The 18,452-nt window shown below is 47.1% G+C and overlaps 1 protein-coding gene across 2 annotated transcripts in view; it reads left to right on the top strand.

Moving 5' to 3' along the window:
* PAPOLG (poly(A) polymerase gamma) overlaps positions 1–18,452 on the top strand; it is a 79,518-nt gene that overhangs the window by 42,263 nt on the left and 18,803 nt on the right. For both annotated transcript variants that reach the window (XM_069768900.1, XM_069768901.1), the window contains exons 11-15: positions 3,823–3,943; positions 6,730–6,814; positions 13,880–13,933; positions 15,187–15,306; positions 15,478–15,587. In XM_069768900.1, the coding sequence (XP_069625001.1) occupies positions 3,823–3,943; positions 6,730–6,814; positions 13,880–13,933; positions 15,187–15,306; positions 15,478–15,587 (490 nt within the window). The remainder of the gene's footprint in view (positions 1–3,822; positions 3,944–6,729; positions 6,815–13,879; positions 13,934–15,186; positions 15,307–15,477; positions 15,588–18,452) is intronic.

The following is an 18,452-nucleotide window of genomic DNA, read 5'->3' as shown; positions in this document are numbered from 1 at the left end:
TAGACGCGTTGGCGCAACCATGGAACTTCCGTTTAGCCTATGCCTTCCCGCCAATCCCAATATTGGCAAAAACCCTTCGGAAGGTCCAAGAGGAGCGGGTGCCGACCATCTTGGTGGCCCTGGTATGGCCGGAAAGAAGGTGGTTCAATCTCATCATCGAACTACAAATAGATGGGCCAGTCCACCTGCCATTAGATGCCGATCTCCAGGGGCCCTTCCAACATCAGAACCCCCAAAAATTTAACCTGGCAGCCTGGTTGCTGAAGCCCAAGTTCTAAAGGCTGGAGGACTGTCAGACGCTGTAATTTTTACGATGCAAAGGTCTAGGAAACCGGTTACTAATGCAGTCTACAGTAAGGTGTGGAAAACATTTTCATCCTTCTGTCTACCTAATAATCCAGATCCACTTCATCCAAATATATCACGAATATTAGATTTCCTTCAGCGTGGGTTAGTTATGCCTTAGACCCAGCACACTAAAGGTTCAAGTTTCTGCTCTCAGCGCTGCTTTTAGCCAAGACCTGGCCAACCACCATTGGATCAGAAGATTTATGGTATCAGCTCTTAGATCACAACCTGGGAAACAGCCCATTTTACCTTCATGGGATTTAAATCTAGTCCTTAGAGGACTCGTGCAAGCACCTTTGAACCCTTGACTTCTTGTTCTCAATTCCTATCATACAAAGCTGCCTTTCTGGTAGCGATAACCATAGCAAGACGTGTGGGGGAACTTCAAGCCTTATCAGTCAGAGAACCCTATTTAATAACAGATGACTCTATAATCCTCTGTCTTGACCCATTTTTTTTCTACCAAAGGTGGTCTGATTTTCACCGATCTCCGAGCATTATTCTTTCCTCCTTCTGCCAGAATCCAGCAAACCAAAGAGGAAGAGTTCCATACTCTTGATGTTAAACATACTGTATTACACTACCTTGAACAAACTAGCTCTTTTAGAGTTGATCAAAACTTGTTTATCCATATTTCAGGTCAGAGAAAGGGGAGAAAGGTAGCAAAAAGCACCATCTCTAGCTGGATCAAGAGGGCCATACGAGAATCCTATCTGGCCCAGAACTTGACACCTCCAATTGGGGTCAAAGCCCACTCTACAAGGTCTACTTCAGCCTCATGGGCAGAAAGATCAGGCACTTCCATCGAGCAGATCAGCAGGGCTGCAACATGGTCTTCACCACATACCTTTACCAAACACTACAGATTGGACTTAATGTCCAATAGGGATCTAGTCTTTGGCCGGAAAGTTCTCCAGGCTATACAATTTTTATTGCGCCATTTATTCCATGACGCTTTACATGTGAAAAGGGGGCAAATATAGACAAATACAAAAAACAGTGCCTTGTTTTTGCTCATAACAGGCACAGAAGGAGAGAGGACCCTGCCCGCGTGGGCTCGGTCTACAGGGGATGGGTGAGGATACACTAGGTGAGGGTAGAGCTGGTCGTGTGGCAGTTCAGTAGACTGAGGATCACTGCAGGTTGTATGCTTGTCGGAAGAGGTGGGTCTTCAGGTTCTTTTTGAAGGTTCCTATGGTAGGTGAGAGTCTGATGTGTTGGGGTAGAGGGTTCTAGAGTATGGGGGAAGCACAGGAGAAGTCATGAATGCGGTCGTGGGAAGAAGAGATAAGAGGGGAGTAGAGCAGTATCTTGTGAGGATTGAAGGTTGTGTAGGTAAGTACCGGGAGACGAGGTCACATGTATGGAGGAGACAGGGTGTGGATGGCTTTGTATGTCATAGTAGTGGGAGAGGCTGGGCAATAGCGGGGAGACGGGTAGATTAGTCAGGCAGCGGAGTGTAGGATGGATTGGAGTGGTGCTAGAGGGGAGGCCAGAGAGTAGGAGGTTGCAATAGTCAAGGCAGGAGATAAGGTCATGCACTAGTGTTTGTGGCTTCATGGTCAAGGAATGCGCAGATCCGGGAAATATTTTTGTGTTTGAGACAGCAGGAGGGGGCAAGGGCTTGGATATGTGGCTTGAAAGAGAGGGCAGAGTCGAAGATCACCCTGAGGGACTGGGGAAAGTGAGCATACATTAATGGATACGTCTGGTGCAGGGGGAAAGATGATGAATTCTGTTTTGTCCATGTTCAGTTTTAGAAAGCGAGCAGAAAAGAAATCTGAAATAGCAGACAGAGATTGTGGGATTTTGGTGAGTAAGGAGGTGAGGTCAGGTCCGGATAGGTAGATCTTCGTGTCATCGGCGTAGAGATAATACTGAAAACCGTGGGATTCTGTGAGCTGTCCCAGGCCGAAGGTGTAGATGGAGAAGACCAGGGGTCCTGGAACTGTACCTTGGGGAACACTAACAGACAAGGGGCGAAGTGAGGAGGTGGTGTGGGGGAGGGAGACACTGAATGTTCGGTCTGTTGGATATGATGAGATCCAGGATAGGGCCAAGTCTGTGATGCCAAGAGATGAATCTGTTGCAGGAAGGAATGGTCCACAGTGTCAAAGGCAGAAGACAGGTCCAGGAGAAGGAGCACAGAGTAGTGTTGCTTGCCCTTGGCGGTTAGTAAGTCACTGGTGACTTTAGTTAGGGCAGTTTCAGTTGAGTCATTCAGTTGAGGATATTTCTCCAGGAGGTTATATTTATTGCTCGGAAAGCAACATAGCACTAAGATGGGGAGGGAGGGACCTCCCACTATTAATCAGTTGAAAAAAATTAGTGTATGTTATAATACCATATGAGAATATATTCTATAGAAATAGAGGATGTTCCATAGGAGATGGGGAGAGATGGTGTGATTCACCCTTAAAGGGAAACCATCACCCCCAAAATTGAAGGCGGGCTAAGCCCACCGGCATCAGGGGCTCATCTACAGCATACCGTAGATAAGCCCCCGATTTATCCTGAAAGATGAGAAAGAGGTTATATTATACTCACCCAGGGGCGGTCCCGCTTCGGTCTGGTCCGATAGGCATAGCGGTCCGGTCCGGGGCCTCCCATTTTCTTACGATGACGTCCTCTTCTTGTAGTCACGCAGTGTCTCCGGTGCAGGGGTACTTTGTCTGTCCTGTTGAGGGCGGAGCAAAGTACTGCAATGCGCAGGCGCCGGGCCTCTCTGACCTTTCCAGGCGCCTGTGCACTGCAGTACTTTGCTCTGCCCTCAACAGGGCAGACAGTCACGCTGCGCCGGAGCCGCAGCATGAAGACAAGAAGAGGATGTCATCGTAGGAAGTGGGAGGGACCGGACCGCGACGCCCACATCGTACTGGGACCGCCCCTGGGTGAGAATAACCTAACCTCTTTCTCATCTTTCAGGATGCATCGGGGGGCCTTTCTACAGCATTACAGAATGCTGTAGATAAGCCCCTGATGCTGGTGGGCTTAGCTCACCTTCGATTTTGGGGTGACAGGTTGCCTTTAACTCTCCTATCCCCAAATGCCATGACTTCGTCTATCTTGCGTTACAAACCCTGATGTGTGTTCCTTTAAACAAATGGAATGTGATATATGATATACATAGACTAAGAGTGCACTTCTGATATGGCCCTGATTGGTACGTGTTCTGAATTTTGATAAAGAACTAGTTTAATTAACGTTGCAATGCTTCATAACAGAAATGGCCTAATATACAGTACTATGTTCTAATGTTTACTTTTTGTTTACTGTTATTGAGTGTGATGTTGCATCCATGTTGTTTTAAATGGATAAAAGTAAATGTTTAAATCATTCTGATCTTATACCATGATATTATATGTTTGTAACTTTATCCTGCGGAATCTTGCAGTAGAATTAAAAAAAAAAAAAATTCTATATTGCGGAGTATAAAGATGTTAAAGAAATGTAATTCCTCTCTGCTTCTTACAGGTAAACCCAGCCGACCGATATCACCTCATGCCTATAATTACTCCTGCATATCCTCAGCAGAACTCTACATACAACGCATCAACCTCAACCCGCACCATTATGGTGGAAGAATTTCGACAAGGTATGGGCCTTGTGTTGTACTTAAAGTGTAAAGTCAGACCCTTTTCTGACGTTTACGGATGATTATTATACATTTTTATAGCGCCATTTATTCTTTACATGTGAATGGGGAAAATTTAGACAAGTACAATAAACATGAATAAAACAAGGCACACTCAAGTACAGGAGGAGAGAGGACCCTGCCTGTGAGGGCTCAGTCTACAGGGAATGGGTGAGGATACACTAGGAGAGAGTAGAGCTGGTCATCCGGCGGTTCAGTAGACTGAGGATCACTGCAGGTTGTAGGCTTGTCGGAAGAGGTTGGTCTTCAGGTTCCTTTTGAAGGTTTCCATTGTAGGTGAGACCCTGATGTGTTGGGGTAGAGAGTTCCAGAGTGTAGGGGAAGCACGGGACAAGTCTTGGATGCGGTTGTGGAAGAGATGAGAGAGAAGTAGAGGAGGAGATCATGAGGCGAACTAAGGTTGCGTGTAGGTACGTACTGGGAGACCATGTCACAGATGTATGGAGGAGTCAGATTGTGAATGGCTTTGTATGTCATTGTTAGTGTTTTGAACTGTAGCCTCTGGGCAATAGGAAGCCAATGAAGGGCCTGGCAGAGAGGAGAGGCTGGGGAATAATGGGGAGACGGGTAGATTAGTCGGGCAGCAGTGTGTAGGATGGATGGGAGTGGTGCCAGAGTGCTAGAGAGGAGGCCAGAGAGTAGGAGGTTGCAGTAGTCGAGGCAGGAGATAAGGGCATGTACTAGTGTTTTTGTGGTTTCATGGTCAAGGAATGCACAGATCCGGGAAATGTTTTTGAGTTGGAATCAGCAGAAGGAGTCAAGGGCTTGGATATGTGGCTTGAAAGAGAGGGTAGAGTCAAGGATCACCCCGAGGCACCGAGCGTGGAAAGTGAGCAGACATTGATGGTTAGGTCGGGTGGAGTGGTAGAGTGAGGTGGGGGAAAGATGATGAATTCTTTTTTTTTTTAGAAAGCGAGCAGAAAAGAAAGATGAAATAGCAAACAGACATAGTGGGATTTTGGTCAGTAAGGAAGTGAGGTCAGGCCCAGATAGGTGGATCTGCGTGTCATCAGCGTAGAGATGATATTGTAAACCGTGGGATTCTGAGCTGTCCCAGGCCGAAGGTGTAGATGGAGAAGAGTAGGGGTCCTGGAACTGCGCTTTGGGGAACACCGACAGGCAGTGGGCGAGATGAGGAGATGGTGTGGGAGAGAGAGACCCTGAATGTCCTTGTAGATTGTGAGCTCTCGCGGGCAGAGTCCTCTCTCCTCCTGTACCAGCTGTGACTTGTATTGTTTTAAGATCATTGTACTTGTTTTTATGTATACCCCTCCTCACATGTAAAGCGCCATGGAATAAATGGCGCAATAATAATAAATAATAATGTCCGGTCTTAGATATGATGAGAACCAGGATAGAGCCAAGTCTGTGATGCCAAGAGATGAGAGAACCTGTAACAGGGAATGGTCCACAGTGTCGAAGGCAGAAGACAGGTCCAGGAGAAGGCTGATCAGCCAGGGCTGCCTGTTGATTGTACGAGTCTTGCTATGCGTGAGGGGGGGCGGCCAAATCAAGTGTAGCTGTTATTGTGGTGTTATGAAAAGTGGCAGCAGCATCTGTGTCATGGAAGGAAGCTATATCTGTAAGAGGGAGAAGGGACTCTGTAAGTGTAAATTGAGCTGCTTGAGATTTCTGTGAGGGTGGGTGAGCTTGTGGAGTGGGGGTTGCGCACGAGGAGAGGAAAGAAAATGTCAGTAGGTTGTGGTCAGACGGGGAGGGGTGAGTTGGTGAGATTAGTAAGGGAACAGAGGCAGGTGAAGATGAGGTCCAGTGTGTGGCCATCTTTGTGGGTGGCTGCGAATGACCATTGAGTGAGACCAAACAAGGCAGTGGAAGTGGGGTAAAGGAGCAGGTATTGGACAGAAGCAAGCCAACTCCTCCACCACGTTTGTTGCTGGGGCGAGGGGTGTGAGAGATTGAGTCCGGATGTGGCAATATCAATAGCTACTATGCTGTATATGTTGTGTTTTTTGTTTTTTTTGTTTTGTTTTTTTTGTTTTTGTTTTTTTTTTAATACTGCAATATTATAGTAATTATAGTATAGCAATATATATAGAGAAAATTGGTTTCCTTTAAGCCTTCACCATTGACAAACCACCAGTTGCCTGCAATTATGGAAACCACTGCTGGTTGCTGACATCTGTCTCATTAAAATGCCGCCATCTGTGATTGACGGGCATTTAAATGGCTAAATAGCAGCCATCAGAGCTAGGTCCGGTCATTGCTGTTACAGGTGCATAGCCGTCATCTACCCATACAGGATAGGGTCTGGTCTTGAGTGTATATCTATATATGGGAGACTGAATTAGTAATAACTATTGCATCCTGTGTCACAATGGGGTTACCATATTTTTGGAATATAACACACCCAGGTTTAGACAGAAGAAAATGGCAAAAGCATTTTGCTTATTAAAGCTCTACTGGCTGTATAAAGTCGAGGGGTGCGTTATCACTAATTTTAACTTTTTCACGTCCCTCACTTTGATTCTGGCTCACACACTGAGCTCGAAAATCGTGACTGATTTGATCATTCATCATGTGCCTTAACAGCCACGGTTGCAGCGTTGCTTTGCCCACGACTGTTAACCAGTTAAAAACAGCAGGATTTAACACAGTCCAGCCGGAATGGTGTAATTGAATTGTCTAATTTACTGTTAGAGCAGTGTTGACATTCATGTAGATGTCTCAAAATGTGATTTTATGAACTTGTCCCCCCCTTCCTCAAGGTCTTGCTATCACGGACGAAATCCTCCAAGGCAAAGTGGACTGGTCTAAATTGTTTGAACCACCAAACTTTTTCCAGAAGTACAAGTAAGTTTGTCCCATAGCTCCTTGAATTAATTATCGCGGTTTATAACACAGGCTGAGCATCATATTTCTCTATCGCCTCTCATTGGAGGACACAGGAACCATGGGTGTATGCTGCTGCTGCCACTAGGAGGCTGACACTATGCACAAAAGAAGTTGGCTCCTTCTCTGCAGTGTACACCCCACCGACTGGCATTAGGCACTCCAGTTTAGCTTACTGTCAGTAGGAGGTGGACACGGGTCTTTCATTAGACCCTTATCTACCTCAATGTGCGTCGTTTTTCTTTCAGGTTTTCCGGAAGGGATACAGGGTGAACAGTCACACCTGTAATCCCACAATACTGACTGAGTACGGCGTGTACTGCCACCCCGTATCCTCATAGATCCCTCAGCAGAACCATGATCCTAGCGCACAAGCGTGCTTAGAAGTCCGGTCCTAGCTCCGTCCCCCACCCACTCGCCCACCAGAGCCTGTCGGTTGGAGGAGACGAGGACGTCCATCACCAGCTCCCTGGACGTCTCATACCTTCCTTGGTTTAAGGTTAGTAACAGACGACGTGGAATGTGTGAGGTGAGTATTTCCCCACCCGTCCCAGATTAGGCAGGGAGGTCGCTCTATAGACGTTAATATAGGGTGCAGGTTACCTTTGGCCCGGTCGTCGCTGTTACATAAGCAGCAGGGATCTTAGCTGCATACAGCTTTTGCAGGTACAGACCCTCTCCTCCGTGCGGCGGCCTTTGCAGGCAGCTGCGTCCCTTCTCGCGCTGCTCACCGCCGGCGGCTGCACTGTCTTATTTCCGGCGCGGCAGCCTTTGCAGGCAGCCGTGTCTCTTCCTTCCCGGCTGCGGCTGAACTGCCTTATGCCCTGGCGTGGTTGCCTTTGCAGGCAGCCGCGCTGCTCCCTTTTTTTCCGGCGGCCGCACTGTCCTTGTCCCGGCGCCGCGGCCCTCTCCGACGGCCGCCGGCGTCTAATTTAGGCCCCGGCTTCTACTCGGGCCAAATCTTCCGGTGCTGGCTCCGCCCACTTCCTCTTCTGTCGTAGCCCGCCCACCAGAGCCATGTTGGTGCTCCCCTACAGGCGGTTTAGATCCACCCATCACTCCTGTGCCCTGTCAGGAAGCACTTCGGCGCCATGATCGCCCCTCCAAGAGCGCGAATCCTGGCGTCCCCGACTACCTTTCGGACGCCATCTCCCTGCTGTTGCCCACATCTAGCTCCGGATCCTGAAGCCGTCTTGGACTGACTCTCTTGAGGAGCATCTTCCACGCTGTGCAGTGGATGCTGAATCGTCTGCAGACTGACACTCTCCTCTGCCCTCCGGTCCCCTAACCTTCTGACATTACTCAGGGGTTCGTTCATCATGTCTAATTCTAAGGGAGGTCGCTCTCGTCCTCCTTCTTCCTCTGCCTTAGTCAAACACTTTGTGTGTTTGTCTTGTAACTGCAGGCTTCCCTCAGGTCAGTCCTCTCCCCTCTATCAGGCCTGCAGCAACCCGATTGTTCCCACTGCCCAGGATCCCCCTGCTGCTCCGCTTGAGTGATACCCCCACCCCGGGTTGGGCTTCCGCTTTGTCACAATTGGTAGCGGGTCTAACACTGGTGTCCCAGACCCTTGTGTCTGTGCTTGATAGGTTGCCCCTGCAGACTCCCGCAGTAGCCAGCGGGTCACAGGAACCTCCGTCTGAGCCTCCCATTATAGGCCGCAAAAGATCCAGACAGGAACGCTGGGCTGAGTCCTCTTCCCGTTCCGTCTCGCCACACGGTCCTTCTCTGCGATCGGCTTCTCCCCGATCCTCCTCACCTGAGTCAGGCGAAGCTTTCTCTGATGCGCCTTCAGAGGATAATTTGGAGCTGGATTCGAACCAAATCACTAGCATGAGGGATATGGTTCAGAGTCTCATCGGAGCAATCAATCAGACCTGTGGCATCAAAAATTCCTCTACGGTCTTAAACACTTTCCAAGGTTTTCGCTCCTCATCCTGAGTTCAATCCGCTTCTGACCAGAGAAAGGGAGAATCCGACCAGACGTTTCCAAAGAGGAAAGCGCCTTGGCATCTTATATCGTTTTTCCCTGGATCTCATCGACAACTGGACGACTTCTCCCTCTGTGGATCTGCCAGTTTCTAGACTTTCCACCAACACAGTCCTCCCGCTGTCGGGCGGAGCATCTCTGAAAGATTCCAACGATAAATTCATAGAGTCCTTTGCTAAGTCAGCCTTCGAAGCGGCTGCTTCTGCCCTATGCCCGGCCTTTGCTTCCACCTTGGTTTCGAAGTCTATATCCAAATGTCCGAATGAGCCAAACAACTCCATTGGGGCATTCTGGCCGGAGCTCCACCAGAACAGCTGGTGGAACTTGCCACCCAGACTTCTCACGCTGGAGAATACTTGGTCTCTGCTTCCCTGGACGCCGCGTCTTGTGCCGCTCAGGCGTCTAGTAATGTGGTTGCCATCCGTTGTACTGTCTGGCTCAAGGCCTTGCAGTCGGATTTGTCATCAAAAACGTCCCTTACCAGTCTGCCTTTTCAGGGATCTCTTCGGTTCCAAGCTGGACCAAATTATTAAGGACGCTACTGGGGGCACAAGCTCCCTTCTTCCCCAGTCAAACCTCGCCAACCTCCTCCTAGGCGGCAATTCCGGCCCTTTCGGCCTTTTCGTCGCTTTGCGGCGTCAAACTCCTTTTCACAGCAGCAGAGGCTGCAGGCACGTCAAGAGAAGAAGGTGGTATCTTTTAGACCAGGGGTGTCAAACTGCATTCCTCGAGGGCTGCAAACAGGTCATGTTTTCAGGATTTCCTTGCATTGCACAGGTGATAATTTAATCACCTGCAGAGAATGATTCCAACACCTTGTGCAATGCTAAGGAAATCTTGAAAACACGCATGGTTTGAGGCCCTCGAGAAATGCAGTTTGACACCCCTGCTTTAGACCCACTCCTTGCTGGCGTCCCTACTTCTCCTCAAGGTAGATCTTCCCGGTCTAGGACTCCGGCGCACCTCCTAACCTGGACGGCCGTCTCCTTTTCTTCAGGGACGTCTGGATCTCCTCAGTGGAGGACGCATGGGTCAAGGAAGTGGTATCCTCAGGATACAAAATAGAGTTAATTTCAAGGCCCCCGGGGTCGTTTCTTTGAGTCCCGCCCTCCAAGAGATCCCGCTCTAGTTCCGGGTTTCTTTGCAGCCATCACTTCCCTCCTCGAATCCGGCGTAATCGTTCCTGTTCCAGAAAAAGAACGGTTCACCGGTTTCTATTTGAATCTTTTTGTGATACCGAAAAAAGACGGCAAGGTTTGTCCCATTCTGGATCTCAAATTGCTGAACAAGAGAGTTCGTCTGAGACCCTTCAGGATGGAATCCCTCCGTTCAGTAATTGCTTCCATGGAGGCCCAGGAATTCCTGTGTTCCATAGATATTCAGGACACCTACCTCCACGTCCCGATATTCCTGGGATATCACCGATTTCCTGCGCTTTGCGGTACTCCAGGACCATTATGCAATGTTTGCATAGTCTTTTTTTTTTTTCTTGCTCTTCTTATATGGTTCTTCGCTATGCATTGAGTGGCACCCCTGAGTATATTTGTTGCTTTGAGTATTATTGGTTTTTTGCCCAGTTGTGGTGCTCCCTGGCCCAAATCTTTCTCCTACACGGCGGTGGCATATGTCAACCATCGGGGGACTCGGAGCTCCTTGGCCGAGGTATCCAAGATCCGGCGTCGGTGGTGCAGTGGATAGCACTACAGCCTTGCAGCGCTGGAGTCCTGGGTTCAATCCCCACCAAGGAAAACATCTGCAAAGAATTTGTATGTTCTCTCCGTGTTTGTGTGGATTTCCTCTGGGAACTCCGGTTTCCTCCCACATTCCAAAGACATACTGCTTGTGAGCAGATTGTGAGCCCCATCGGGGACAGTGATGATAATGTGTGCAAAATGTAAAGCGCTGCGGAATATGTTAGCGCTATATAAAAATAAAGATTATTATCCTCTTCTGGGCAGAGGCAACGGTACCGGTGATATCCCCGGCGTGGACAATTGGGCCGCCGACTTCCTCAGCCACGCAGATCTCACGGCAGGGGAATGGTCCTTGCATCAGGAGGTCTTCCATCAGATTTGTCTTCGATGGGGGACTCCAGACGTGGACCTCACGGTGTCCCGAATGAACAGGAAGGTTCCTCGTTTCGTCTCCAGATATCGCGACCCTCTCGCCGTGGGCGTCGACGCTCTGGCCATTCCTTGGTCGCAGTTCGTGCTCCCCTATCTGTTCCCACCACTTACCTTGCTTCCCAAGCTGTTGAAAAAGATCAAGGCGGAAGGGGTGCTGGTCATTCTGATCACCCCGGATTGGCCCAGGAGATCTTGGTTCCCGGAGATCGTCAATCTTCTCACGGATGCCCCCTGGTGCCTTCCAGACAAACCCGATCTGCTGTCTCAGGGTCCGATCTGCCACACGAATTCTCGGTCGCTCAGTTTAATGGCGTGGCTGGTGAGACCACAGTTCTAAGAGTGTCCGGCCTTTCGGACCGGGTGATTCACACTATGATCCAGGCTAGGAAGCCTTTGTCTTCCAGGATCTACTATCGTACCTGGAAGGCTTACTTCCGTTGGTGCGAGTCCAACCGCGTTTCGCCTATGTCCTTTTCCCTGCCTTCCATTTTGGCTTTCCTTCAGGCAGAACTGGATTCGGGCCTTGCTCTTAGTTCCCTAAAGGGCCAGGTTTCTGCGCTCTCCATCCTTTTTCAGAATACTTTATCTTCTCGGCCACAGGTTAAGACCTTCCTTCAAGGAGTAGCCCATGCTGTCCCTCCGTACAGGGTCCCTGTGGAGTCATGGGATTTAAATCTTGTGCTGGACGTGCTGATGGGTCCCCCCTTTGAGAACTGACAGGGAGACCTCCCTGAGAGGCTGTCTTGGAAGGTGGCCTTTCTTGTGGCCATCACTTCTATCTGCCGCGTTTCCGAGTTGGTGGCCCTTTCTTGCCGACCTCCTTTCTTGGTTATCCACCAGGACAAGGTGGTCCTCAGGCCTCCGCCTTCCTTCCTTCCTAAGGTGGTTTCCACCTCAACAAGGACATTGTTCTATCTTCCTTTTGTCCAGCTCCGACTCATCCTCTGGAGCGATCGTTGACGAGCTGGACCTTGTCAGGGCAGTGAGGATCTACCTGGCTTGAACGGCTATTTTCCAGAAGACTGATTCTCTTTTTGTCATTCCTGATGGCACGCGTAGAGGCCTGCCGGCTTCCAAGGCGACTATTGCTCGCAGGATCAGAACGGCAATTTTGGAGGCTTACCGGGTCAAGAACAGAGTGCCCCCTCCTGGGATAAAGGCTCACACTACCCGGGCAGTTGGCGCCTCTTGGGTGGTACACCACAGGGCTTCCGCCCTACAGCTTTGCAAAGCGGCAACCTGGTCTTCCATCCACACGTTTGCCAAATTTTACAAGGTCCATACCTACGCTTCGGCGGACGCCAGCCTAGGCAGAAGGATCTTGCAAGCGGCAGTGGTGCGTCCTCTGCCCTGATGGAAGTCTGTTTTTCCCACCCCATGGACTGCTTTGGGATGTCCCATGGTTCCTGTGTCCCCCAATGAGAGGCGATAGAGAAAACAGGATTTTTGGTTGCTTACCGTAAAATCTGTTTCTCGGAGCCTCCATTGGGGGACACAGCACTCCCATATTATTCAGTTTCTGTTGTTCTGTATTCTATGACTGTTCTCATGTTTAGTTCTCATGTTTGTGGTTATGTTCAACCTTATTGTTTTGTCTCCTACTGCTTTCTCACTAAAAGTACCTTCACACTAAACGACGCTGCAGCGATCCAGACAACGATCGCTGAATCGGTGTCACACACGCCGATTCAGCGATGTCAGCGGGAGAGCCAGCGACCAAATAAAGTTCTGGCCCTCTAGCCCCGACCAACGACATCACAGCAGGATCCTGATCGCTGCTGCGTGTCACACTAAACGATATCGCTAGCCAGGACGCTGCAACGTCACAGATCGCTAGCGATATCGTTTAGTGTGAAGGTACCTTAACTGAAGTGCATAATGCCAGTCAGTGGGGTGTACACTGCAGAGGAGGAGCTAACTTTTTTTTGTGCATATTGTCAGCCTCCTAGTAGCAGCAGCATACACCCATGGTTCCTGTGTCCCCCAATGAAGGCTCCGAGAAACAGATTTTGCGGTAAGCAACCAAAAATCCTGTTTTATCTAGTAAAACTGAAAAAGCAATAGCTCATTAAAAATAAGCTTTTGGGTCTACGTGCTTATTGTGTGACTGTTTTAAATGGTTACCCCCATGGCTTAAAATATGGAAAATATGGCAATTATCTAGGATATGTCATCACTTTATGATCAGAGGATGTCTTGCTCTGGGACCCCTGCACTCTGACTGCAGATTTGGGAATCCCACGACAAATCCCCTCAAACCGAACCCCCCTTCCCCCCCCCCCCCTAGTGTATTTATTATGCACATACTTTGCATGTAGTGTTAACATGTATGAGATATGTACAGATGTCTGGCCAGTACACTTGTTTGGTGCAGACTAGTGGCATGGCGGTCTAGTGGGCATGTCTGACAAGAGGGCGCGCAGACTCACTCCATATATATGGAAAGCGAGGCAGCGCCCACTGGCCAGGAGTATGTATAACTCGTATATCTCCTTTGGTCCCAGCTAAAACTGTGGAATCCCAGCAGCGTACAGTGCATGTGCTGGAAGGATTCATAAGTCTGCAGTCACACTGAGCAACTGCAGACTTACTAGTTTGATCGGGACAACCCCTTTTAAACTAACCTGATTAGGCAATGCAGCCCCTTCTGTATTACCATGAACAGCTGTGTCCTGGCTTCACTGAATGGGCCGACTGCCAATCCCTATGCAGTGGGCTGCTGATGAGGTCGCAGAGCTGCTGTCCCTTCATTTTGCTATGGGTTCTAGTGATCAGACCCTTTTCAATCATGAATTGCAGCAATGTGCCATCACGTGATGGGAAGAAGTTGGGAGTGCCTCTGTAACTTGTAGCAACAACTTTATTTATTCTAGAGGTATTTTTTAATTATTCTTAAATTCTTAATTTTAGGCACTATATTGTCTTGACTGCCAGCGCATTCACAGAGGAACATCATCTGGAATGGTAAATGCACACACATGTTAACTAAATGCACAATCTTCATTACTTATATTCTAGGCTAGGAAAGGTGTCACGGATCCCTTCTCCGTGGTGTCACTTATTCGTCACGTGCCTGCTCTCACACGTGACTTGGGGTTGTGCAAGGGTTAATCTATCTCCCCACTCTGTCCCAGCATTCAACCTCTGTCCTATGCTGTAATGGGAGCATAAATCACACACTGACCCAGGCCACACACCTGCTCATACACACCTTTAGGCTATGGATTCTTTTAGTACATTCAAGGTTCAACTTGTTAAAGTTTTATACTTTAATAGCAAAAAAGTTCAATGCTTACAATAAGAAAAAAGGTATAAAAATATGGTAATAAAAAGACATACAACTTATGCAAAAAATGTCAAACAGGAGAAAACTTACAGAAATTATCTAACTGGTAGTTGCTTCTGCTCCCTGAGGGGGGGGGGGGGCGGGGGGGGCGGTGAATAGAGTTGGTGGAACACACCAGCTTCTCTGGCTGCCCTCACATGTGAACACAATTCTCTGTCTGCAGCCTAAATTTATAACTTTGGTCTGAGGTCTGGTTTCTAGACCGGCCTCCCAGGTTAATATCATAATTGCGGTCTGTTTGATTGGGCACAGCCGCTCTACTAATGAATATATATTATTTTCCTCTGGAGACACGTGTGAGATGGTTCCCAGGGATAGCTTTCCTCAGGCTGCAATTTAGCATCTCCCCTCCAAGACCTAGAAGGTGCCAAATGTTGCTTTTCTTTTCGGCCCTAGCTAGACCTCCTGGTGAGATCTGGAGACAGAATCTCTACTATTCCCAAGGAAGTACCTATTAACACCTAGGTGCGACTTGCCTTCAGGACAGATGTTACATAATCACTAGTCACACATATAACCCTTGACATATGTCCCTACACACATAGTTGTCCACTTGTATAGGAATTGTATGACATTACTGACGGTGGCTCTTAAAGAGAAAAAAAATCTTCAAAAAAAACAACCATGTATAAATGATTTCTTCAGACTTGTAGACTGAACCCTTTACTGCCCTTATTTAATGCCACAATCACTATTTTATTGGGATTTAGGTACTTGTGGCCTTCTCTTTTTCTAATCCTCCTTTTGGGCACAGATTTACTGATGGATACACATCCTCCTCGTGGTATAACTGCATTTGCAGCTGATTCCTGCAAGTCTAAATGTTTTAAGACTAGCATGCAGCTCATACATGAACCGCTTTGCCTTGTAGGGTCGGCTTAGTTGAATCAAAAATCCGTGTTCTGGTTGGAAACTTGGAGAGGAATGAGTTTATTACACTTGCACATGTAAATCCTCAGTCTTTTCCTGGAGGTCCAGACCACTGTAAAGAGTAAGTATTTCTATGTAGTAGTTTTATTACTGCTTTATATCAATATGTTATGAAACTTGATAAGAGAATGATCACAACTGAAAATGGAACATAAGGTTCATTATTGACTTTCGATGGGTGACTGTCTGGTAGTGTCCATCGTCACTTGTACTTTTTCCTTTTCTCTTTCAGTAATGAGTACATGTCAATGTGGTTCCTTGGAATCATTTTTAAGAAGGTGGAGAATGCTGAAAGTGTTAACATTGACTTAACACATGATATCCAGTCTTTCACAGACACAGGTGGGTGTCCTTCTATGCTCCATGCAAGGAGTAGGTAGATACTAAGTGGTTGGGGTATTGCAGATGAATGTTTGCACAGGGCTTTGGTGTTCAAAATTTTCCATTCAAAGTGAACCTGACATCAAGTTTTTACCCCTTGAAGTTAACAGCCCCTTAATAATGCCTCTAATATCCCTAAATGAGAAATTTGTATACAAGCTATGGTAAACCCTCACTTCAGGCAGGGAGAGCGGGAACCATTAGCCTAGGCCTACTGTCAATCAATGCTGCAGCCTTGTGGCAGCATGCCCACAGCAGTGTGACTGGCATCCTGGAGTGGAGAGGGTGAAGAAGTGTGCTGACTTCTTCTCTGCTCCACCCATGCAGTAGAATTGATGAACAACGGTCCTGAGCTCCTCTACTGACAGAATGCAGGGAGGACCTTGGGGGATTCAAGTTTTTTTTTTTTTTGTTTTTTTTTTAATGTTTAACAATAAGAGGTATTGTTAAAGGGAACCGGTCATCGCGATTTAGTGTGTTTAACCCCTTAGTGACAGAGCCAATTTGGTACTTAATGACCAGGCCAATTTTTACAATTCTGACCACTGTCACTTTATGAGGTTATAACTCTGGAACGCTTCAACGGATCCCGCTGATTCTGAGATTGTTTTTTCGTGACATATTGCACTTCATGTTAGTGGTAACATTTCTTCGATATTACTTGCGTTTATTTATTAAAAAAACGGAAATATGGCGAAAATTTTGAAAATTTTGCAATTTTCAAACTTTGAATTTTTATGCCCTTACATCAGAGAGATATGTCACACAAAATGGTCAATAAATAACATTTCCCATATGTCTACTTTACATCAGCACAATTTTGGAAAAAAAAAAAAAAATTATTAGGGAGTTATAAGGGTTAAAATTTGACCAGCAATATCTTATTTTTACAGCAAAATTTACAAAACCATTTTTTTTAGGGACCACCTCACATTTGAAGTCAGTTTGAGGGGTCTATGTAGCAGAAAATGCCCAAAATTGACACCATTCTAAAAACTGCACCCCTCAAGGTGCGCAAAACCACATTCAAGAAGTTTATTAACCCTTCAGTTGCTGCACAGGAACTGAAGCAATGTGGAAGGAAAAAATGAACATTTTACTTTTTTTCACAAATATTTTACTTCAGAATCAATTTTTTTTATTTTCACATGTGTAAAAAAAGAAAATGAACCACATAATTTGTTGTGCAATTTGTCCGGAGAATGCCGATACCCCATATGTGGGGAGGGACCACTATTTGGGTGCACAGTAGAGCTCAGGAGTGAAGGAGCGCCATTTGGCTTTTTCAACATAGAATTCCCTGGAATTGAGATCGGACACCATGTCGCGTTTGGAGAGCCCCTGATGTGCCTAAACAGTGGAAACCCCCCACAAGTGACACCATTTTGGAAACTAGACCCCCTAAGGAACTTATCTAGGTGTGTGGTCAACACTTTGAACCCCCAAGTGCTTCACACAAGTTTATAACGTAGAGCCGAAAAAATTAAAAATCATTTTTTTTTCACAAAAATGATCTTTTCACCCCCAATTTTTTATTTTCCCAAGGGTAGCAAGACAAAATAGACCCCAAAAGTTGTTGTGCAATTTGTCCTGAGTATGTCGATACCCCGTATGTGGGGGTAAACCTCTGTTTGGGTGCACAGTAGAGCTCAGAAGGGAAGGAGCGCCATTTGACTTTTTCAACATAGAATTCTCTGGAATTGAGATCGGACACCATGTCGCGTTTGGAGAGCCCCTGATGTGCCTAAACAGTGGAAACCCCCCACAAGTGACACCATTTTGGAAACTAGACCCCCTAAGGAACTTATCTAGGTGTGTGGTCAACACTTTGAACCCCCAAGTGCTTCACACAAGTTTATAACGTAGAGCCGAAAAAATTAAAAATCATTTTTTTTTCACAAAAATGATCTTTTCACCCCCAATTTTTTATTGTCCCAAGGGTAGCAAGACAAAATAGACCCCAAAAGTTGTTGTGCAATTTTTCCTGAGTATGTCGATACCCCGTATGTGGGGGTAAACCTCTGTTTGGGTGCACAGTAGAGCTCAGAAGGGAAGGAGCGCCATTTGACTTTTACAACATAGAATTCTCTGGAATTGAGATCGGACACCATGTCGCGTTTGGAGAGCCCCTGATGTGCCTAAACAGTGGAAACCCCCCACAAGTGACACCATTATGGAAACTAGACCCCCTAAGGAACTTATCTAGGTGTGTGGTCAACACTTTGAACCCCCAAGTGCTTCACACAAGTTTATAACGTAGAGCCGAAAAAATTAAAAATCATTTTTTTTCACAAAAATGATCTTTTCACCCCCAATTTTTTATTTTCCCAAGGGTAGCAAGACAAAATAGACCCCAAAAGTTGTTGTGCAATTTGTCCTGAGTATGTCGATACCCCGTATGTGGGGGTAAACCTCTGTTTGGGTGCACAGTAGAGCTCAGAAGGGAAGGAGCGCCATTTGACTTTTTCAACATAGAATTCTCTGGAATTGAGATCGGACACCATGTCGCGTTTGGAGAGCCCCTGATGTGCCTAAACAGTGGAAACCCCCCACAAGTGACACCATTTTGGAAACTAGACCCCCTAAGGAACTTATCTAGGTGTGTGGTCAACACTTTGAACCCCCAAGTGCTTCACACAAGTTTATAACGTAGAGCCGAAAAAATTAAAAATCATTTTTTTTTCACAAAAATGATCTTTTCACCCCCAATTTTTTATTTTCCCAAGGGTAGCAAGACAAAATAGACCCCAAAAGTTGTTGTGCAATTTGTCCTGAGTATGTCGATACCCCGTATGTGGGGGTAAACCTCTGTTTGGGTGCACAGTA

This window comes from Ranitomeya imitator, chromosome 5 (assembly GCF_032444005.1).
Source record: "Ranitomeya imitator isolate aRanImi1 chromosome 5, aRanImi1.pri, whole genome shotgun sequence".
NCBI classification, from domain to species: Eukaryota; Metazoa; Chordata; class Amphibia; order Anura; family Dendrobatidae; genus Ranitomeya; species Ranitomeya imitator.
This window is presented reverse-complemented; position numbering and strand designations above follow the sequence as displayed.